Raw genomic sequence first — 24,841 nt, forward strand, 5'->3', positions numbered from 1 at the left:
CCAGGTCAAAGGTGAGTAGTTGTGACAGAGACCTGTGCTATGGTCCACAAAGCCTAAAATATTTACTGTGTATCTGGCCTTTAGAAAAAGTTTGCCTACTGCTGCTCTAGGATATTAGAACAAAAATCTGTGATAAGAAGTTTTGTATAGGGCCCGAAAGCTTGTTAAAGCTCTCACACACCTTAGGTCTTTTGATCATTTCAGCAGCCAGCAACGCAGATGGTGTTGCCTTGTTGAACCAATGGGGAATAGATGCCAAGCCCTGTGGTCTCATCAGCACCATGCAGTTTGTTCATGTTCACTGACTTTCTAGGTGCCTGCTTTTATTTGGCATCTTAAAACAGGGATTTGTTTTGACCCTTCAGCTTGAATGTTTTAATCCAATTCCCCTACTTCCTTGAGGAGAAACTTCATATCTAATTTAGACCACCTCTGCTCTGTGGCCCCAGGCCGACTTCCCAGGTTACATGAGTGCTCGTCGCACTTTGTTATGACTGTGGAGCGCAGGCACTGGTGTTGCCTCTGCCTTTCTCTCTTTCTCTCTACCCACCGCAGTGTTTAAACGAATGAATGTATAATCAAGTCAGTCTTTTTTTTTTTTTTTAAGTTCTAGGGTACATGTGCACAACATGTTGGTTTGTTACATAGGTATACATGTGACATGTTGGTTTGCTGCATCCATCAACATTAGGTATTTCTCCCAATGCCATCCCTCCCCCCAGCCCCCCACCCCCCGACAGGCCCCGGTGTGTGATGCTCCCCGCCCTGTGTCCAAGTGTTCTCATAATCAAGTCAGTCGTTTAAATTACAGAAGAAAAAGTCATAGAACTGTTTTCATCCTGGGAGATAAGACCTTTCACTATTGAATTTTGTGAAAGTTAGTAGTTTCTTGACGGGAAAAGAAGCCAGGAGAGGAGAAAATAGAAATGTGAATTTTAAGATATGTTTTGTTGCAGAATTTGGCTTAAGTTTTGTATAGACTTTTGGGACTTTAAAAAAATACATAAAAATAACCCAAGTTGTTTTTAATGACAAGTTGTTTCTATTGACAGTCCATTGACAGATGAATGGATAAACAAAATGTGGCATATATATTGCAATGGAATATTTATCCTTAAAAAGGAAGTAAATTCTGTAAACCTTGAGGACATTATGCTAAGTGAAATAATGCCAGTCACAAAAAGACAAATAGTATATACATAATTTCATTTATACAAGGTGCCTAGAGTAGTCGAATTCATAGAGACAGAAAGCACAGTGATGGTTGCCAGAGGCTGGGTGGAAGAGGTAACTGGGAGTTGTTTTTTCAGTTTGGGATGATGAAAAAGTTCTGGAGATGGATGATGGTGATGGTTGCACAACAATGTGAATATACTTAAAACCCTGTACACTTAAAAATGCTTAAAATGTTACATTTTGTTAGCATATATTTTGTCACAGTGAAAATATATACATATATCATCACCTGTTTAAAACATCATGTCTACTTTGAATACCTAATCAAAATTATGTATTACAAAAGAATGATTACTCTTTCAAACTATTTGTTTATCAAATGAAAAATTTACCATGTGATACAGGTATCTAAGTGATTCAGCCCTAACATGATTCAAAATTTAAAGTTAATTGGGTCCTTTTGCATGTTTTGTTTTCAAAGCATATTTATATAAAATTTTTAAGAATGATTAGGTAGATATAAGATTACAGTTGATTATCAGTTACTCTTTCCTTCCTTACTGATTAGCAATTTATGGAAGAAATTAATTAAAACCATAGAGTAAGCCAAAAAGCATCTTTCTAAAGATACCAGTTCTTTATTAAATCCTGTGGAGTTTCCAGAGAAATACATACAGTAGAATCTATTAAAGCAAATAGTTCATTTTACAACATATATATTTAAGATGTTATATATTTCATGCCCTTCATGAAAATTAATTCTTAAAACATTTCCTTTGATAGATCAGAATTGGAACATTTAACTCTTAGTAAAAATTGGGATTGTAGTGTGGTTTTACGTAAGCAAACAACTCTTACTCTATTTTATTTACAAAAATTAATAACAAAAATAATTGCCCGAGGTAAAGGGAATTAAATACTCAGAAGTATAAAATGAAAAGTAAGCCACCCTACAGGCATCCAGTCCCATTTCCCAAAGGTTAAAACTTCCTCTAAAGTTAAGTTTTTTGAGTATACATCAAGAAAAAATTTATTTCTGCATATTCTAGCATAGATGTCTTTTTAAAAACAACTGCCTGGCTTTATTTTCCTGCATAATCTTTCTTAAAGATATTCTGTATCAGCACATTTGGATTTACTTCAATCCTTTCTAGCAATTGCGTGGAATCCTATTATGTAGATGTATGTATATATTTAGCTATTCCCATTTTGATGATTATTGGGTTGTTTCCAGTTTTATTTGATTGGTTGGTTTTGTGTACTTTTCCAAGTATATCAAAACCTCAGCATTGGAACTAATGGGACAACAGGTAGGTATGTAATATTTACCTTTTTTTTGGTATTGTTAAATTGCCCCACCAAGAGTTTGTACTAGTTTACATTCCTGCTACACCATTTCTTCATAGCGTCACCAATGCTATGTACTTTGGAATCTGATGTGTTGTTTCCAGTTGTTAGAATAGGCCATAATAGGTTATTAGAATATTATTGAACACTGTTAGCATACTTTAATGGCTTCAGAAAAGCAAAAATATCAGTTGTCCACTCAATCAGAATACCATGTTCAAGGAATTGACAGTTTCCTCAGCAGGTTTGTCCTGGTACATGCAAATAATACTTTCTGTCTTTTCTTTTCTTTCTGCTTAATTTTCTGAATTCAATTTTAGTTACAGAAATTGTGTTGTAACAAATGATACAATTAAAAGAGAGAATATAAAAGTGTAAATAATTGTAAATATAAAATAATATAATAATGTAATATAAAAGTATAAATAGATTGGTCACCCTTCTGAGGTGACCAATCATATTGATCTGCTGTGTCTCATTCACAGTTGTGTCTGTGTTCAAACAAACCCATATAGGCTTTGGGTTTTTAAATTTTGTTGTGTTTTACTCAGTTCTTCAGTTGACTTTTTAACATAATCATATATAATGGTCCTTCTGAAGCAACAGATAAAAATCCAACTCATTCTTTTGAATAAGGACATAGTATGCTGTAAAATGGAGATGCCATTGTTTGTTACAATATTGCTATGTGGATGGACATTCAAATTGTTTCAAATGATGCTGCAATTACTGTTTAATATATACCATTGCTTTTATTTCTGTAGACTAGATTTCCAAGTGGGGATGGCAGAGAATGAGGAATATGGCTTTTTAATTTTAATAGGTATTACCAGATTGTTTCCTCAAAGTGTTATAGCAAATCCCACTCCCATGAACAGTACGTGTAAGTGCCCATTTCCCTCCAGTTCCTCACCAGCCATGGCTGTTACCACTTTTTTTAAGTGTTTGCCAATATGATGAAAAATGACATCTCATTGTTATTTGATTTTCTTTTTCCTTACTAATGAAATTTAGCAGTGTGTGCATGTGTGTGTATAGTTTGAGGTGGTAATCTAGCTTTGTTTTCTCTACTTAACAACAGCAGTACTTTTCCCATTGAATGAAATTTCCCCTTTGTCATTAGTTAAGTTCCCATGTATACTTGCATCTGGCTCTTTAATTCTTATTAAATTGCAGGGTTTTATTTGATTTGAGAAGAAAGTTTTGAAGTAATAAAGTTAATTACAGTTCTAAATATAACCTTTAGCAACAGAAAATGACATAACCTTGATTTTTCAGCTTCCTATAATGGAAAGAGCAAGAATTTAGAATTTCAGTCCAACTCTTCACTTACTAATTCATGTGACCTTGGGCAAGTCATTTACTTTGCCCCTCCCATTTTAGGATTGCTCAATTCAAAACTGTGTTGCTTTTTAAGGATTAGAGAAAATATAAATAGAGTGCCCGACCCACAGACGGCATTCATTCAGTACTGCCCGATATTATTATTTTTGTTATGACTTAAAAGGAAAGTTAGACATTTGATATTAAATTGTGCCCATTCCAAACATAAGCAAATATATTTCTTCATAAGGGAGGATGTATTTTATGCAAGAGAAAAAGAATTCTCAATATGGCAATTTAAAGATTCTTTTGGTCAAATAAATTAGTCTGAACAACGTATGTATTCAAATCTGGAACTTGTTTTTCTTCTTTTTTCCTTTTTTTTTTTCCTTTTCTATTGACTGCCCTATAGACCTAACACAAGTAAAAAGTAACATTACTTGTCTGCTTTTTTTTGGCAAACAGGGAGTATGCAGATATTCAATAAGGGTAACAAAAAATAAAATTGCTTTTATATATAGGTGGAAGGAGCCAAATGTTAGGGAGAAAGCAGGAGAGTCAGAGAAAAACAGGGACATCAAATATGGAAGCACAAGGAACAGTGCACTTGTGGACCCAAAGACTGAAATCAGGGCTTTATTCTGGATGCATATGCGCTGAGGTTGGACTCAGCCTGTAGCTAGATGTGCCTGAGCTCTCCTACAGCTTTAATATTCCTTATAGGTTAGATATGGCTTATGGTTATCAATAATACATTGATCTTTCTTAACCTTCTTTCCCAAGAAGCCCACGATAATTTCTGGAAGTTTAGAAAGGAATGATGATATTATTGAAACCATGCAGATAACATGAAAAAAGTTAAGACAAAAATTTTCAACACTTGTACCTCTTGAGCCAGCTGCCCAGCATTCCCAAGGAACTATTTAATTGACTAGGGCATAATTAATAAATATGTTTTCTAATTCTAGTACCCCTGCCACCCACACACACATTAAGCCACAGAATATCTGCGGACAATTGTAAAAGTAAACCTAGTATAGTCTTAAGAAAAAATCTTCCTGTGTTAGGTGGTATTTGTTTTCATTCCCATTAGATTTCATTCACTTGCTAGCCAAACCTTAAATTAGTAATTTTTAAAATAAGTCTGCTATTCTGTAGTGCAATTTATTACATCTACTGAGGAATAGAAGGTTAAGTTTATTTAGCCTTGTTGTTTCTCTTATCATTTTTATATTTTTTACTGTGTTTTCATTAACTAGTCTACGTAGAGGAAGGAGAAAATTGGTCATTTATTCTTTTTAGTTTTCCATTTCAGCAAATAATGATTTATGTGGACTATTATCATATACTGTGTAGTCAATTAACCCCCAAATAAGCATCTAACATTAGGTGATATGCATCATTGGTCTTAATAATTTTGAAATATATATATATGTGTGTGTATATGTACATATACATATATACACACACATATATATGTATATATGTATCTGTATGTATATATACATACATATATACCTATATGTATATATATGTATCTATGTGTGTGTGTGTATATATATACACACATATATACACATATATACACACACATATATACACATATATATACACATATATACACATATATATACACATATATATATACACATATATATACACATATATATACACATATATATATATACACACACATATATATATATACTGAAAACCCAAACTGTTCATATTAAGTCATTACTAGTTTTTGTAATTTCTTAAGGTTTAAAGTAATGGCTAATCAAATATTCAAGGCATTACATTTTAAAGAAAATCTCATTGTGTTTTTGACATTAATTCTACCAAATAACTACCTTGTTGGAAAATGATAGCAACAGTTGTCATTGACAACTACAGCTTACACTCCTCCAACTATCCATTTTCCTTGTGATATCTCTTTTCCTCAATATTTATTTGACTACTAGGGCTTTCCCAAATGTAAGGAATTTTAAACATAACTTAATAAAACCTCAACTACAAGACTGAACTAGAATTATTTATATGTACACACACACACAGCACACATATCTATACATCCTATCTATACATTCTACATTTTAGGAGAAAAAGTAAATGAAAATAAATGCCATTCCGAGTTCAACAATTAAATGTCAGTAGTCTGTTCAATGAGTTTTCAAAAGTGGCATGCTAAGGCTGGAAACTCCTGGTTTTTTGATACGCAGGACATGATGTCTGAGAGATCAAGAAGTCAGGGAGGAAGGGGAGGCTGTAATAAGGGAGTAAATCATAAAATCACCCTGAATTACTTACCAGGGTTTTCTGGGTTTGTTGTTGTTGTTGTTGTTTGCTAAGAGCTGGAGAGATACTAAGATGAGTGAAATACAGATTCCACTCTTCTTTAAGAGGAGTCCTGTTTAGTAAATTGAGAAGATGTCACAGAGCACTATACCCTAGGGCTGGATAAAGAACTGTAGGTGTTTATGGGAGAGTGTTTCAAATGGATGGAACAAATGAGGAAAAGCCTTGAGTGGTGTGTATAGGAAACCATAAATAATTCTGTGTAGATGCATAAAGGGAAGTGATAGGAGACCACAAAAAGATATTTGGGGGCCAGACTATACAGAAGGTCTTAAAACAAGGCTGAGCTGGCTTTTTGTAAGTGGTTTTATGGGTTGGGTTAGGTAGAGTATGGTGTGCAGTGGTTAACCCATGGAGTTAGGACAGATTGAGGTGATTTCAAATCTTGGTTTTGAGTGACCATAGGCAAGTCAGTTCTCTATGAAATGAGGCTGACTCTGACTCCCTCACAGGCTGATTATGTCGAGTTCGTGAAGAAATACTTGGCACTTAGCGTAGAGCCTGGAGCCCGGTAAACCTTTTGTAAAACATAGAGATTATTGGTGAGTAGTATTGAACGTTGGCAAATATATCAGGAAAAAATGTAAGCAGTGGAAGCAGGACCCCGCACCACCATGGCAGGGAGAAGACTTAATGAGTTTTTGCAGTGGTCTAAATTAATGTGAACCTGAAGGAATAGTGAGGAAGGAAATGGATTCAGCCTATGCTGAAGATGTGAACTGACAGGATTTGGGAAATCACTTAATGTGCAAGGAATGGGATAAGATAAAGGGAGGAAATGACAAAAGGATGAGGACACTTACAGTTTGAGCCTGAATGAAAGAGGGATGGTGGTTCCATTAGGACAGTGGTTTTCAACCTTCCGTGTGCATGAGAATTTCCTGGAGGACTTGTTTAAACAGGTTTCTGGCTGGGCATGGTTGGCCACGTCTGTAATCCCAGAATTTTGGGAGGCCGAGGCAGCAGATCACCTGACATCAGGAGTTCAAGACCAGCCTGGCCAACATGGCGAAACCCCTTCTCTGCTAAAAATACAAAAAAAAGTAGCTGGGTGTGGTGGCACACACCTGTATTCCCAGCTACTTGGGAAGCTGAGGCAGGAGAATCGCTTGAACCGGGGAGGCAGAGGTTGCAGTGAGCTGAGGTCGTGCCATTGCACTCCAGCCTGGGCAACAGGAGCGAAACTCCGTCTCCGAAAGAAAGAAAAACACAGGTTTCTAAACCCCACCCCTCTGACTTGAAGAAGTTCCCAGGTGGTGCTGATGTTGCTGGTTCAGGGACCACACTCTGAGAACTACTCCGTGCAGAAATAGAAAACACAGTAGGTGGGGAAGTATGGGAGAGGAGAGAGGTGTGTCTGGATAAGGCCATGGTTTATCCATCATTTAGGTGTAGCTACATAGCAGACCACTGAAAATTCAATTAGAGATAGTGAATTTGAACATTACCACTGTACATGGACCCGTGTGATGGTCATATTGTCAAGTGAGAGGCTGAAGAGCCAAGGGCAAATTACACAGTGAGTCGCTGTTGAGTAGACAGTCTTTTAAGAAGCCGTCGGTTCACACCTGTAATCCCAGCACTTTGGGAGGCCGAGGCAGGTGGATCACCTGAGGTCTGGAGTTCAGGACCAGCCTGGCCAACATAGTGAAACCCCGTCTCTACTAAAAATACAAAAATTAGCCAGGCTTGGTGGCACATACCTGTAATCCCAACTACTCGGGAGGCTGAGGCACAATAATCGCTTGAACCCCGGAGGCAGAGGTTGCAGTGAGCCGAGATCATGCCACTACACTCCGGCCTGGGCGATGGAGTGAGAATCTTTCTCCAAAAAAAAGCCATCCGTGTGGGTGGGGTACGTAGGAAAAGCATGAGAGTCAACCTGTCTTCTTTGAAGTTCTCATCCACACATGGTTCCAAGTAAAAAGCTTTTCTTGTGTATTTTTAATGTATCCCCAAACCTCTCCTCCTTTATTTTGGTTTCCTAATAGAGGAGCTAAGTTACAGATGAGAGCCTGAGTCTTAGAATATAAACTTCAAGCATCTGGTAAACTTTACTATTTTCTCCCTGCTTCATTAAAACTGGAGGAAAGATGTCAACTAGAACTTGGTTTATTCCTGTTTTGGTGGTAGGATAAAACAACAAAGATCTTAATATTGTTCATCTCCTATTAGAATATTAGCTAGTAAGGCAAGAAATTAGATGGGTAGCTGTATGTTGCACTTTTCTTTGATCCTGAGATCTCAAGGTAACAGGCGATGGGCATAGCATAGGGCAACGAATCCCGCAGAGCTGTCCTAATAATGTGTATCCTTCATGTCTTCAAATTGATGCAACATCAGCAGTTTCCATTTGAAGGCTAACCCTTTGTAGTGCCCTTACCTATGTAAGTATTCAGTCTTGACAAAAGTGATTAAAATTTTGTTTTCCAATTTGCAAAAAATATTTTAAATGTAGACTATAGTATAGTACCTCTTAATTCAGCCTTCCCTAAATACAACAAATAAACTTTTTTTTCAGTGTTGCCTAAGTTGTGTTCTCAAAATGATAGTTCCTTGAGATGTTAATAGTTGTTCTTTACAAAAGAAAAAGTGTGCTTAGTGTTCAATAAATCAAAGAAGTGCTGGGTTAAACAAAGGTAAGCTGACTTCCTACTGGTAGACTTCTCAGAACTTTTAATATGGTAGGGTTGCTGTGACTTTCCAAGATTTAGAATCTCCTGGGCAGCATTTCCCAAATCTACTTGACCCAGAACCCTTCCTTTAAGGGAATATCTGTTAACATCCTGTGGGACACTGATGTTCTCAGTTTGAGAAACATAATGTTATTTATCTTTGATTCTTAATTTCCTTCTAACAAAGGAAGCTAGCCAGTACAATGGTGATTGACATCATAGGCCCAGCATTTCTATAATTAATTATACATTGATTTAGGGACTACCAAGTAGACATAATAATGGTTTATCAGTTATTAAGTAAATTGTGGTAGATGGTCAGGGCATTTGATTACCTCTGTCAAATTTGCTGATTGTCTTAAGGATGAGAAGTTCAAGGACCTTTGTAAATATGACTACTTTGGTTTTTGCACCAGCCTAGGTTACAGAACGATATTTAGGATGTTTTTGGGGGATTTCTTAGTAGTTCTTAAATATTTGTTTTTAAAATAATTTCCTAAACTTGGCCCAAAGATATGATCATGACCATAATTGACTCATCTTTTCGATGTGGGAAATGGGGAGAAATGCTATAGCATGTCCTGGGAACAGGACATAATCCTGCCCAATCCCCTCTATCTTAAAAATCTAGTCAGTGATAATTAGTATTTTAGTAATATAAAACTCTCAGTGTACTAAGGCAGAAAGTAGATTTTTTCCAAAGATTTTTAACCAACAATAGTTGACATAAAAATGCTTGCTTTCTTAACCAGTAATTCCATCACATAACGACCATCTGTTTTCTTCTTTCAATATAATTGGAACTAAGTACTTTCCTGCTGAGATATATAGTCATGGAAAGGTATGTTGCCTCTTGGTGTGTTATACTGCTAGCATGAGATGATTTTTGTCACGCAGATAAACATTTCTAAAAATTACTGTGTATTTTATATTAAAAATACACAAGCATTTGAAACCAGGATTTCAATGACTTCAATGCCTGGAATGATAAAGGAGTCAGTTTAAAGAAAAATACTCAGTGAAAGAGATAATATAGGTCAGAGGAGAAAGAAACAGAGACTGAGGAGTCCTATAATCAAGAAGATATGTTCTCAGATGAGAAAAACTTGAGCATTAGACTAAAATGAAACATAGAGGATTCCAGAGAGAAGCAAGGCTCTGGATGAGGCAGGAGAGCATGCAGAGACCAGCCTTGGATGAGAAAGGGACACTCCCTCCACTAAGCCTGGAAGAGAACTAAGGATTAGTGTGAATGTGGGGGCAGGAGTTGAGTTGTCAAGCTGATGGCCTGAAATGAGCGCCTACTGCTGTTTCTTAATTGTCGTCATCATAGTTGTAGTAGCTATTGCAGCTACTCCTGAATTAGTCAGCTGGACTAACTTGAAGTAAATCCATGTAATGATGCAAATTGACAACTGAGCTAGATGGCTCGAGGCTCAAAAGACAGTGAGCTTTTGCACATAATTTGGAAGCATAATGGTCTTTACTGATTAAGAAGAAAAGGAAAACATGATTTACTAATATCAAGAATGTAAGGGGGCTATGACTGCGGATCCTGCTGACAATGAGGACAATTATATAACATATACTGACAGCAAAGAATATTATGAACTACTTTATGCTAATAATTAGAGGTAGTAAGGAGCCAGGAGCACACCATCTCTCCTCTCCCTTCTTTGAGGCACCTTGGGTTTGGGGTGTGGAGGAATACATAGTCTTCACCAGAGAGGGTTGTAGGAAAATGCAGTATTTTCAAGAAAGAACTACATTTCAATTAAAGCCTGGAAGTGGAGAGTATTCTTAGTAACTCAGAGGTGGAGAACATTCTGATTAAAAGATAAAGTGTTTGTAAAGAGAGAGTTTGTAAACTGGAATGAGGCTTCCACAGGGCACAGTTGGAAAGGGTCAAGAGATATGTCACTATGGCCATCAGTGAGGACTTAATGAGGGTAAGAGACTAGGAGGCCACAGGAGGATGAAGTATGACCTGCTTTCAGTGTTACGTGAAAATGGTTCAAGGCACTGAGCCTTGAACTGGAGTGGAGCTCTTCCTGCTTATCTAGGAGCGGGAGTGCAGAGACCTAATTCTGAAAGCTACCTAGGGTTTCTGAAAGCCAGAAGGAAGATGGTACCCTTGTGACTAGATGTGCAGTATCCTAGTATTTCTGTTTGAAAGAAACACAGTAATCACCAATTTTAAAGGCTTATTTAGAACTGAGTAACTTGGGAGTTGAAGTAGAAGTTATACTAAACAGGAAGGGAAAACAAAAGAAGAAAGAGATTTCACACCCAATGACCATGCAGGAACAAATATGAAAAAGAACTAATAAGAAGTCTCAGAAATCGAAAATACTGTCTTTGAAAAAAAAGTTCAGTAGATGAGATAAACCATAAACAGGACACACAGAGAAACAGTGAATTGAAGGCAGTGCTGAGAAATTCTCCCTGACTACAGCTCAAAGAAATTAAGAGAAAATATGAAAGCGCTATACTGTAGATTCGGTATTCTAACCAGTCTTTCCCCAGAAAGAAACTAAACATACTAAATAAAATATTTGAATTGTCTTTTTAAAAGCAAGGCTAAGCTAGAAAGAAAAGAAATAATTCACAAAAACTAAAACCAAAATGCAAATGAGAATCCTAAGCAATAAACCTGGCTTTTACCCTGAAGATATCTGGCAAATCTAGGTGATCTTGAACATGCTATTTGACAGCTCCATGCCACAGGCATTTGAGGACAGCCTAAGGTGAGGGTTCAAATTAGATCCTTTGCCCAAAGCCAGAACTTGCCAAAACTACAACATTGGCTAAAACTGGTAAGAAATCTGTCCCACAGAAGAGGACAGGCCTGGGTGCTGGCAGGAGGAAGACATTTTCCCCCGATAGTTATGATACCTATGAGATTCAAAAACTTAAATGGTCAATAAACATAGGAAAAAGGTGTTTGTTATCAGGGAAATACAAAATAAAACACAAGCAAAATAGCATTCTATGCCTATCAGACGACCAAAGAAAAGAGAAATTTAAGGCCCAAAATACCAGCTGATGTCAGTGAGAATGTGGAGAAGCTGAAACTCTCATTTATTACTGGCTGGAACATAAATTAGTACAACTACTTTGAAAAGTAACCTGACAGTCATTATCAGGCAAAACTGAAGACGTGTGTACCTTTCAACCAAGCAATTCCACTTCTAGGTCTCTCTGCTCTGGAGAAGTATGATTCATGTGCACAAGATGGTTTATACAAGAAAGCTTATTTTACAGAATGTTTATGATTACATAAAGTTGGGAACAACCCAAGGTTCATGATGAGAACATATAAAGATATTATGTGATAGGCGTGCAATGGAATACTATTGGGCAGAGAAAATAGATTAGCTAGATCTACATGTATTGATGTTAATAAATCTCAAAATCATCTTGCAATCTGCAAAAACTGTACAATATACCAATTGCATAAATTGTGTGGACATACAAAACAATGCTATATCTGTTGCCATTTATGGCTCTCTAAATAGGTAGTAGTAATATAAAATACTCATGTGAATATTAAGCACCAAATTTAGGGTAATGATTCCTTCTAGGGAGGGAAGAAAAAAGAATAGGTTCTAGGAAAGAGAAGCCAAGGGATTTTATTGTATTTTAAAATAAAATTGTAATATTTTACTTCATAAAACATCTGAAGCAAATGTAGCAAAATATTAAGATTTGATGTACCTTGGTCAGATTCACAGAAGTTTATTGTGTTATTGTCTGTAATTTTCTGTATTTTTGAAGTGTCTCACAATATTTTTAAATTGGGAGAGAGAAATCTATCATAGAAATGGAAGCCAAAAAAAAAAAGGCTGTTTCAGGCTGGATTCTCACTGAGATGGAGTTTTACATGCAGAATATTTGTCAGGGTTCAACACCTGTGGAGGAGAGGGGAAGGGAAAGCAGGATTAGGCAAGGGAGAATTCCAAATCAGGCTGACAAAGCCTTGGCCAAGGCCAAAGGGAGCAAATCTGGGCCTGGTCTTTATTTTCTTATCTTGATCAGTGCTTGAATGCAAGCTTCTCAGAGGGTGTGCCCATGAGCAAGGGGACTGTCTGCAGCCGAAGACACCCCTGAAGAGGCTGATGACCACAGGCCACCTGCTGGCAGATGGGACAGCCAGCCTTTCCTTGGGCTTCCTTGGGCAGTGTAGCTCTGTCTACCAAATATGGCTCATCTGAAAGTGCAGCTTTAGTTTCGTCTATTCCCTTAACTCTCTCTCAAAGAATATTTATCAGTATACTTACTTGAGAGGAAGGAAGTAAATACAAAGAAAAGCTTTGTAACACATGTGAACAGATTCCATTTTTATAGTATATTAGTAGCCTTGACTTTTTAAAGTCGTGTGGTTTTGTTTGCTAGGCTCTACGAGGAAATTTTCATACACTAAATCACTGACAAGTGCTTTTAACATTAACTTTTTCCTTCTCATAAAAGAACAAATATAAGCTCCCCCTATAATTAAGATTCCCAGTTTGGGATACTGATTTAAGAACCATTCTTCACATTTTTTGTTTAGAGGATAAAATATAAGAATTTTTAACTTCATAGATGATGTCTCTGCATCATCATCTTAATGAGTGTTATTTTGGAAATTATTAGATGTGTTTTCATATGACAACATAATACTGTCCTCATCAGTCAGTCAAAGAGGCCAGTAGACTGAATTATCAAATATTGATATCCCACTCATACATCTTGGTGCCATTCACATGTGCGTGTGTTCAACTTGTATTCTGTAGGAGGAATAGTAATAGTTTTGCAAGAAAGCATATTTTTTCTTTGTAAACATTCACAGGTGTTAAGTAACTTTTACAAATTCAATGCTTTATAGCTTCTTGATATTCTGCTTTTGGCACTTTAATGAAATACTACTTGTGAGAAGTTGTGGGCACGTAATAGGTTGAATGGTTTTGATAAAAGTAGCCAGTGATGTTCAGTATTCTGGGCTCTGCATCCAGTAGGGATATAATGTGGACTTAACTCAGTCCATAAAAATGTTAAAGGAATTGCCCTACTTTTAAATAAAAAGTGTAGCTACATCATGCATGTATAGGCTTTCCTAGCAACTCAAGAACTGTAAATTGTTTCTGTGGGTACGTCAATCAAAGTTTCTAGTTGTAAGATACAGAAACTAACATGGCTAATTAAGCAGAAAAGGAATTCATTAAGGGATTATTAGTGGATTCCCACATTTGTTACAAGTACTGGAGAACAAGACTTGAGACTAAGATTCCAGGAACGGTGTCCAAATTTGTGCCACAATGTTGATCAGATAAAGAAACTATTGTTATAGCCACCAAACACACAGAGTTGTGTATGGAGGTTGTTTCCATGTCAGGAACTTGACCTTGAGACCTAAGGCAGGAAGCACAGCAAGAAGGCAATAGAGAGAGAAAACGAGTGTCCTCTTTGCTGGAGTCAGAGTCTCAGTGTCAGCACATGCATCACAACCTGGCATGAGTGTACCTTCTTGGCAGAGCCAAAGTCACCTGTCTCTGCTTTTGAGGGAAGGAATTATGGGAAATTCCAACTTCTGCCTTCAAGCAGGAACTTTCCCAGCCATTTCCTTGAAAGGTTGTTTACAAGGTCACAGGCAGCCACAAACAGGATAAAAATTCATTCCTGTACAATAGACTTTGTTTCTATGAATGGAATTTTTTTTCTATGTTCTTATTTGCAATGTATCTTCATACCATACTGTACCTGATATGGTAACTTTTGGCCATCCCAAAATGAGGACAATACTCCAGCCCTCAATCCCTAGTAGCCACTGAACTCAAGAGGACGAAGGTATTGTGATGGCTTGGGGAATATTTTGGGATTCCTGAGTAGTCCTTTCCTGGCCCAGCTTGATACAACGAGGCAGTCTTGTGGGAAAAGATGCATATAATGACAAGTGATTAAATGAAGTGAACGAATAGAAGTCTATAACAAAAAAAAAATGATGCTGTTTAAGAGCAAAGAAAGAGTAAGTGTGAGGTAAGCATAATAGTATTTTCAAATTGGTTATCTTAGCCTGGTACTGAATGCTGAACAATTTATGTCTATCTAGTCTTTTGTTACTGAACATTTATTAAGAGCCTAGGAATTGTTAGGCCGAGGCAGGCATTGTCCCACTTACCGATTATGATCATATTGTACAGCATTATTGAGCCAGCTATTATTCATCTAGGCCCTGTCCAATACTGCCACACCAATTGGGATCATTAGGAAAGGATTCTCAGTATCAGACGGTGGTAAGGAGTTTAGGGACTGTTTCTTAAAAATTATTCCAAGAATAGCTTGTGGAATTTGCAGAGCCAGTGCTGTTAAGCAATTACATGTTTGCCTGATTTCACAGGGAGTTCATATACTTTTCAATTAAAATTTTTAATTGCAAACAATTGTATACATATAATCATAAATAATATTTCAGGTTGTTTTATTTCTGAATAGTTTCTAGATTTAATACTCATGTGTCTGGTATTTTGAACTAGCAGTCATCAAATTAAACTACTTACAGTTCAGCATTTGCTTTGAGTAGACTTGTGAGGAGACAATATGGCACAGGGGAGCTTGAGATGCTATTTGTGGCTTAAAACCTTTGGAATGTACTTGATCTTTAGATATTTTATAACATGACATGTTTTCTACTTATTAAAATCCCATCAAGCTAACAATGAGAGAAATACAAATAAAGTTAAAACATCCTCTCCTTTCATAGAACTTGTTTGCCTTCACTTTGCAGCATAGATTCAAGAATATAATTTCTTAGACAATCTTCCAGCTTTTGAATATATTTTAAATTCCATGTTATGGCTTAGTCTTTTTCACTTCTTGTGTTCCTTCTCTCCTTTGCACAGTGACACATGATTGCTTTTGGACACAGCAAATTTTTGTTGGTTATATTATAGATAAATATGGCAAGACTTTTTCTGTGGCATTGGAATCATTTTTTTCTTAATTAAAAGACTATATCAAACATGGTAAAGTGATTCTGATCACAGGGATTTATATTTTTTTAAACTATACTGACATATAGTATGAGAAATATAAAAACTAGCCATTGTTTGCTGTGCCTCTGATGTAGATACATTAAGTAAGGTCTCTGGAAGCCTTAACTTTAATAAGGCACTGTAGCAGAAGTACTGTTTAAAGACCTCAGTTAGAACCAAAATCAGAAAAGGCAAATAAAGATCTACATGTTTTCTATGCCAAACAAAGGCTGATACTCTATTGCCTTTAGATTTGAAAAAGCTAGAAATCAATAGGTCATTTATTTCATCCAAAAATTGCATTTCACAAAGCCACACCATAGCTTTATGTTATGGGTACGTTCCTATGTTTCCTGTGACATACATTAATTCATGTATCTGCCTGAGCAGCATACCTTGGCGCCTTATATGCCTTTTATTTTCTTGAATCACAGGAGCTTCAGTTTCAACGACTCACCCGAGAACTGGAAGTGGAAAGGCAGATTGTTGCCAGTCAGCTAGAAAGATGTAGGCTTGGAGCAGAATCACCAAGCATCGCCAGCACCAGGTACAGAGCCAATGGCTCCATCTTTATGCACTCTCAAGTTACATGCCTTACTAGGTTGTTCTCTATGCAGCAAAAGATTCTGTTAGTGTTGTTACTGTTAACTTGCCTTCCAGAATTTGAAACCAAAAATGTCCATTTATTCTAATTTTGAGAAGCCTCTTGCAATCCCTCAGTCCTGTGCTTGAAATGTTTTCTATAGCATTGGCAAGCTTCTGTAGCAAAAGCTACTGTGCTGCCTTCAGATTCCTCATATGTACACACAGTTAATGGATGTTGTTGTGATTAATTGCTACTTATTTGGTAAAGCTAATTGGCTAATGCTTTGAACACCTGGTATTGATTTTTTTAAAACTAAGAAATATTTCTAAATAAGATTGCATTAACTTTAAAAATGTCTTCAGTTTACTTCGGGTTTTTCTAGAACTCTATGAATCTACCACACAAACTAATTACTATATGTAATAATTTACTGTACTCACATATAGTAAATACTAAATGAGTGCATTACTGTAAAAACATAATCATGATTGTAATTTTTTATTTAAATACCTCTTATGCTATTTAAAAGCATCATTCCTGTAAAAATTACATGTTCCAAATAGTTAAATCACTGCTTATCCTACCTATAGATTTCTTTCTTAATAATTACATATTTCTGTAAAGCCTACTGTAAAATGCTTTCATTGCTTGCAGTTTTAAGTTTGATCTGCTTACACTTAGGTAGACATACCTGCAATAACTTTTCTCTGTTATTTCTAACCTCATAATTATTCTACTTTTCAGTATCTTGTGTTACTCATGGGCAAAAAACCTTCTTAGTCAATAGAATGCTGTCTGTTGTTTCTAACTGATTGTTGTATGAACATTAAACTATTGGGCTGGTAAGTTGTAGTAATATGAATTTTTCATCTCCCTTAACAGTTGTGTATATTGATATGTTTGGTAAGGCATAAAGTATATAAATAAAGGTCGTCAGAACTTTTACAAAACAAATATAAGATTATGTAATTATTTTATAAATATCCAGGAAGGTTTTTATAGAAAGAGAATTATAAGTGAGGTATAAAATAATAAATTAGAAATTTCTAACTCAGACTTTGCAATACCCAATGAAATAATTCGTTAGGGAAGTTAAAACTGTGAAAACAAAAATTAGCTTTAATTCTCTATAATATTTTTTAGAAATTATCCATATCTTTAGCACCAAAAAGAACAACTCACAAACTCAATAATATGGTATTATATATTTCTAAAAGGTATGAATCAACTGGTTTTGTTTTTCTAACCAGAATTATATTTTAATTCTGGCAATATTAAAATTAAATATTACTGACTAAATTAAAATAGAAATTCTCTAGATAAACTCCTAGTAATACTTGGTATATCAATAATAAAGACCAATACCTAGAGGAAATGGCACAAGAGGAGGGAAAATCCCCAGATATTGAAACTAGAAAGAGCACTGAAAACCAGAGCCAGAAGCTTGAGCTACCTCTGTAGGAGATGTGAGAACAGTTGTCAGACCTCAAAGTAAGCACTAGAGGTAGGTTTTATACCCATATAGGAGCCAAAGAATGAAGTTTTGTGTGTGCTCAAGATGGTATGTTTGAACTTAACATCACTGCACTAAGCCATGTCCTTTAAAGGACCCCACGATTAGCAAACCCCAGGCTTCTATCATATGTGGGTTTGGAGCCCAAATGTAACTATCCACATTGCTCAGGAGTCCCCACTGAGAAAATGGCACCACTAAAGATGAGCTCACAGTGAGATAGTATAAAACACAAATTTATGAGTGACATCAGCAAGATGACAGAATAGGACTTGTCAGTGCTCATCCTCTCACAGAAACATCAATTTGAACAACCATTCACACACACAAATACCTTCACTAGAGCTAAGGAATCCAGACGAGAGATTACAGCAACTGAGTGTAGCACAGAAATAAGAAAAGATGTATTGAAGAGGGTAGGAAGGACAGTTTCACACTGTGCTTTGTTCATCATGTATTTCTGAATTAGTTCTGATTTTGTAAAAAAAAAAAAAAAAAATGCATTGAAATACATATCATAAAAAAACTTGACCATGAGTGAGAGAATCAGTGAGTAAAAGTGTAGGGTTTCACAGTCCAAGAACTGGATACCATTGGAGGAAGTCTGACAGGTGTGCACAGTAAAATAGATACAAAGCATGCTCATTGCAGCATCATTTGCAAAAGTAAAAAATTACAAAGAACATACTTATTCATTAGGATGGAAATGGAAAATAAACTGTTAATAGGTACACTCTAAAGCAGTTAAAATGAAACTCTAGAGCAGTTAAAATGAAATAACTAGATCTACATGTATCAACATGGACATGTTTGCAAAACGGTCTTGAAAAGCTGTAAGTTGCAGAAGAATAGCTGTAGGAGGATATAATCTATGAGCAATTTAAAATATATATATATATGTATAGCAATACTGCATAATAATTAGATAGTACTTGGTATTGTTTGTCAGTGTATGCATGTGGAGTAAAATTATAAAATATTTTGGAACGACACCAATTTAAGATAGTGGAACCTCTAGAAAGGAAGAAAGGAGGATGATACTAGGAATTAGGCATCTGCAGAATCTGTAGCATTTTATTCAAGAGCCATCTGGAGCAAATATAACAAAATGTTAACAACTGTTAAATGAGGGAGTGGTTGATATATGCATGGCTATTAGATTGTATTCTGGACTTGTGAATTTTAAAATGTTAAATAATTTTAAGGCTATATCGTTCATTGGCTAATTCCATATGTTTTTTTAAAATCTCTAAGTAAAATACATATTATGGGTGGTAGTTTCTGTCAGTGACTTTTTTTGTAGTTCCTGTCTGGTTCTCAGTGCCTGGCATTTGTGCCTGGCAAGTGACTGTGGCACCACCAGTGAATGTCGGGTGAATGAATGGGTCATGCAGAAATGGGTGTGGGGTTGACCAGGGAAAGGAGGAAAATGTGCACAAAGGCATATATGGCCCCACATTACAGTTGTCCCAAGCACTAAGAGGCTCAGTGTCTAGGATATGTCCTAAAAGGACCTACCGGCTTATGAAATTGGAAAGGTGAAGCTGGCATTTAATTGTGAAGAACTTTATTAGATCTTTAAAGGAGACCTACTGAAAGTTGTTATTGGTGGTAGTGATGGTTATTAGAAGTTTTCCTTTTTTGAGAGTGCAGTGTGTAAAACAGAATAAAGAGGCCAGGCAGCCAGATATGAATCTATTATGAAATTTTAAGGGTTATGAGTAAGGTGGGTTTCTTCATTCAGTGGTCTCTGAGCTGTGGTTGGAATGGTAATTGATCCACTTGGATTGCCCTACTTTCTTCTCATGTTGAATTCCCATGTATTCTTGATGTCTCAACTAAATGCTTACCCTTCTTTACAACCTTTCTCAAGTTTCTCAGGAAAAGTCACCTCCCTCATCTGAATTCCCATCACTGTTTCCCTGTGCATGTTAGCTTCTCAACAGGTAGTAAGGCCCATTCCACCCCAATGGCCCTGGCACAGAGCCTGGCACTAAGCAAGTGGGCACCCAGCCAAATGATCATTGAATGGATAATGAACCTTAAGTCCAGGATGCTTCAGGCACATCATGTAAAGGTGCTTTGCCATTAGGGGAGCTAAGATTTTTTATTGTGTCACTTGAGAGATCCCCCTTGCATCTCCAGTGTGTTTCAATTGTCAGTCTTGGAACCAGAATCTAAGGGATACAGAGAAGAACAGAAATTAGCTCTTAGACCCAGGCCCCCTTTCCTGTATGCCATTTCCGATTTGCTAAAAAATAGCAATTAAAAGTGGAATTGTTGCTTTGGGCCATCAAGCTTCTGTTTGTTTCAGTTCATTCTTGCATGAAATGAGTTTAATCAGCAAACTGGGGGATTTGATCACCAGTTACCTTTCATAGTGTTTGATTTGAATCCTGTGGCAGAGTTGGTAAGGTGATCTGTAAGATTTTCTTACTTTTCCTGGTCCAAAGATGACACTAATGACTCAAAGGAAAACGAAAAGCATTTGTTTTTATTTACCTTTTCACCCATCCAAAGTTTTTGTCATTATTGGCCTCACCCTGTGAAGAAGGATGCAGCAGTGGCATGAGGTCCTGTTTAATACCTGTTTAATGACGCTTATGCTGTGATAAACAAACTGTGAAATCCTCTTCCCCGAATGAGTGGCTCTAATAGTGAGTAGTTCGGTTCCCTGACACTTGTAGGATCAAAGATTCATTTTTAACCCATGCCAGATGTTTCCATTTTATAGGTAGAAACTAGTCCTCTGCATACATTTGCACCTATCAGGAAATGTCCCAAAAAGGTGAACTGCATAATAATCATTGGCAGTTTATTTGCAGTATGCCTTCTTGAGAACATTTTGAAAATCTTAAGATAAAATTCCTTAGTTTTTCTATTAATGACTCTTTAGAATTAGTAGTCTTCCAAACAAGGTAAAAACCTCATTTCTGATGACTTTTCCATTGGTTTTATTTACTTCTTAAAAATTAATAAAACTAGCACTATCAATATATTATAATAAACTTTCATCTGGAGTTGATGAAGCCTGTATCAAGAGATGATATATCAGACCAGAAATAATTGCTGTAACCTTGAAAAGCCCTGAAGGTGGGTTATGGCCTCATTTAATAGAGCAGTTGTAGCCTTTCTTAATTTGTACCAAGTACACTAAAGTTATCTATGCAGGTAATATTATCTGTGTATTTAATATTTTACCTCATTGAAGTTTGGTTTTGGAATGAATTAATAAAGAAGTTATGGTTTGTCTGCATTTATATTGAGTAGCGTATAGTTATATTTCACCTCATTGAAAGGAACCAGTTAATAGGGAAGAAAAAAACTTTTCTGCATTTGTTCTGAATATGCTATAGTTACTTATGCATTCAATATTTCACCTTATCCAAAAGTATTTGAAACACCTTTCAAAATACAAAAATTAAAAGTTGGGAAATTAGGGCAAAAAGAAGATAAAATTTAGAAAAATAAGATGAAGCCAAGGTTAAACTAGTACACAAAATGTATGTTGTAACCTTCCATGCCACATTCACTCTGACTGACCTAATAGCCATGGTAAAGACAGAAACACTAATGAATTCCACAATTCACGTGTCTGTAAGAGAAAAACAAACTAGCTTGCTCAGGAGGATCCACCATTCCTGGGGCTGAGGCTTAAGTGGTTTCTCCCGTGTGTCCGCATTAACATACTGCTGTATGATGAGGCAAGCAGTGTCCTCAGTGGTCTCTTTCCAGTAAATTACAAAAACAAACTCATAGGGCTCTTTCTTCCATTGTTAAATGGAATATAAATGGATGGAATAGCACCTTAACTAAAAGTAATTCTCCAGGGAGCCAATTCTGACACTACAGCTTGGCTCCAGGATAATACTTAGCATATGTAGATGGATGAATCAATTTTAGGTCCACTAAGCAGGCAGCCTACCATGACTATTTCTGTCTGTAGAGCCTTTTAGAGTCATGGATGGCAATGAGTGCTGAGATGTGAGATGGCTTGTGTTGCTTGTCATTGTGCAGGTGCATAGCGTATACATCTTAGCAACAGAAATAACTCCCAGGGGATGCTGGGGTATGTACAGCTCATCTCAGGAAATCTCACAGCACAGAATCCTCAGAGGGAAATATGTCCTTTAAGTCTCATGTCTCCCACGGGCTAAGCAACATCCTTCAAATCCAAATTTTGATGAGCATGGGACTTGTTGTTTTATTCCCTGCAATATCATTGATGGGATATCATTTTCACATTAGTTGGGTTGAGATTTCACTGGATACAGTGAGAGTAAAAGGGTCCAATAGCCCACACTGCAGGGCCCACTTGGATGCTGTACCCATCTACTCCCCCTAGGACTTCCCCTTATGCCTGCACTCCAAGGACACTGAAGCAGGCAACGGTGTAAACAAGACCGTATTCTTACTCTGTGTTTTATTAATTTCGGAGTTAAATGACATTCCTTTTAGACAAGTTGTAAAGTTCAGGAAAGTATAAAGAGAAAAATTCATGATTCTACCGTTCAGAGGTAACTACTATACATTTCAAGTCAACGTTATTGAAGTGTGATTCACTTACCATAAAATTCAACCCTTTGTAGTGTAGTTTTACAATCTTTTACTAGCACTTTTGGTATACAGTTGTGTGACGACCACCACCACTGCAATTGACATATAGAACATTTTCATGAACCCCCCCAAAAAGAGGCAACCACTTTTAAAAGTTTGCTGTATTTCTTTCTCTTAAAAAAAATTTTTTTTAAATTTAATTTTGAGGTAATTCCCCACAGTTGACTTTTTATCTTGTTCCTAAAGTCCCACTTTGGTATGCCAGGGTATTCTTTAAACAACCTTTTTTTAATGTTTTGTTTGTTTGTTTCTTATATTTTTATATTTTCTGATTTTTTTTAATAAACCCTTGTGTCGAGGGCAGCCTTTCAATTGATCACAGCGAGGGAGCTGCTCCGCTACATACGAAACCCAACCCAGAAACAGGTCGTCTACAAATGGTTTAGCGCCAGGTTCCCAACAAGCGTTACATGACAGGTAAGGGGGCAGCCACCTTTCTGGCCGCACTCCGTTTCCCAGGACCAGGGGCTCTCCGCACTGGGGTCCCAGCGTGTGTCCAAGTGGCCTGCTGGCGGGGACCCAGTGATTCGAGGCCAGCCGAGGCTCCGGCTCCGAGGCCAACCGAGGATCTGTGGCCCTGCTGTATGGTTCTGCCTGGGCGGGATTCTGACTTAGTCATAATCCCACAGATGGTAGCTTTGCCCCATTGGCTCCTCAGCCAAGCACGTACACCAAATTTAATGGTTTCCATGTGCCAGCGGAATTCCCAAGTGCTGAATAGCTTGGGGCCTAGGGATGCTAACTTAGTAGGTTAGGGACCAGTGCAGCCTTCCAATGGCAAGTGCATTCTAGTGGAAGACTCGGCCAGGAGAAATACTACAAGATAAATTCACTGTTCTGATATGCAGTGTACGGTCTGTGTTCACATTTCACGCAAGCAGAGAAGTTACACTAGTGGTTCAGTTTGTTGTGTAGCAAAACTGGAAGGATAGGCCAGGCACAGTGACTCATGCCTTTAGTCCTAGCACTTTGGGAGTCTGAAGCAGGAGGATCACTTGAGGCCAGGAGTTTGAAACTAGCCTGACCAACATAGTGAGACCCTGTCTCTACAAAAAATTTAAACAATAAAAACTAGAAGGATTAAAAGTATATAGTTAGAATTGAAGATTTCATAAATGAAATATAATCATCTTAGAATTCTAGAAACTATCCCTGAAATTTTACAGTAAAGAATTTCAAAACTATAACTATTCTTGACAACAGACTTGGAATGTTACTGTTTCCCAGAAACTCATCTTGGTTATCTATTCTTTGTTTTTTATTTACTTCTCAATAAATTGTAAATGGTGAAAGAGAAAGTTTATTTCTTTGTACATCATAAATTGGTTCCAAATATTTGATTTTACAAATCATAGTTTGTCTCCTTACTAAAACAAAGCCCTAAGTTTTGATTTATATTGCAGTAAAAAATATATATTTAAAAATTGGACCTTTTAATAATTGTAGAAAATATTAATGGCAAATTTTGGAAGTAAAGCACAGTTTAGATTTTCATTTTTGCTTTTTGCAAATGATTTTGAAATTTGATTATCCTGTTCAGAAGCATTTGGTCCCTTCACATTGTTCATTCTTTGGCTGGCTGCTGCTGGTATTAGGAAAATGGGTGGCAATGTTGAAGTTAAATAACTTCAAAGTCTTCCTAAGATTATCTCCCCTTTTTCAGTTAGTTTAAAGCCCTGCTAAAATAGAATTCTTTGTGATTTCATAAAGGTCATACAGTTTTGACAAATAGTGTTCTTACTACCACTTAAGAAAAGAACTGTTATTTTTTTTAATGAAAAGATTTGATTCCCCACTGCCATTCAGATTTTTTACTTTTTACACTTGATCGGGTCATCTGCAGATGCCCATCAGGTTTCAATTGATATTACTAAAAATCCTAAAAATGTTTTAGAGCTGACAGCAGCATAAAAGACCTTTTTGTGGTTCAAATCTTTTCTTCAGTGAATATTTTTAAGTCATTGAGAAATCAACCTCTTCAAATAATGTATTCTTTAGAAAATGAAGAATCTTTGAATAGATTGAATGTTTGTGCTTTAACAGTTTATTACTTATTTAATATACCACTTCAGGAGGATGTTTGAGAAAGTTCTGTCCCTTTGACCTTCAGTGCTCTCACCAGGCAAAACCTGAGAGTGCTTTTTATAAAATAACTATTTTATTAAGATACATTTCACATACCATAAAATCTGTACTTCTGAGGTGTACAATTCAGTGTTTTTAAGTATATTCAGAG

The 24,841-nt window shown here is 36.5% G+C and overlaps 1 protein-coding gene across 13 annotated transcripts in view; it reads left to right on the forward strand.

The window, feature by feature from the left end:
* The window catches only part of PKP4 (plakophilin 4), a 227,166-nt gene that overhangs the window by 106,726 nt on the left and 95,599 nt on the right, over window positions 1–24,841 (forward strand). For 12 of the 13 annotated variants that reach the window (XR_008522613.2, XM_063712604.1, XM_063712605.1 and 9 more), the window contains one exon: window positions 16,324–16,436. The exons of the other annotated variant lie outside the window; for it this stretch is intronic. Coding sequence is in view for 10 of the 12 variants with exons in the window: in XM_063712604.1 (XP_063568674.1) it covers window positions 16,324–16,436 (113 nt within the window). In the remaining 2 variants the exon portion in view is untranslated. The remainder of the gene's footprint in view (window positions 1–16,323; window positions 16,437–24,841) is intronic. 13 annotated transcript variants of the gene reach the window in all.

Source organism: Pongo abelii, chromosome 11 (genome assembly GCF_028885655.2).
Source record: "Pongo abelii isolate AG06213 chromosome 11, NHGRI_mPonAbe1-v2.0_pri, whole genome shotgun sequence".
In the NCBI taxonomy this organism is placed as follows: domain Eukaryota; kingdom Metazoa; phylum Chordata; class Mammalia; order Primates; family Hominidae; genus Pongo; species Pongo abelii.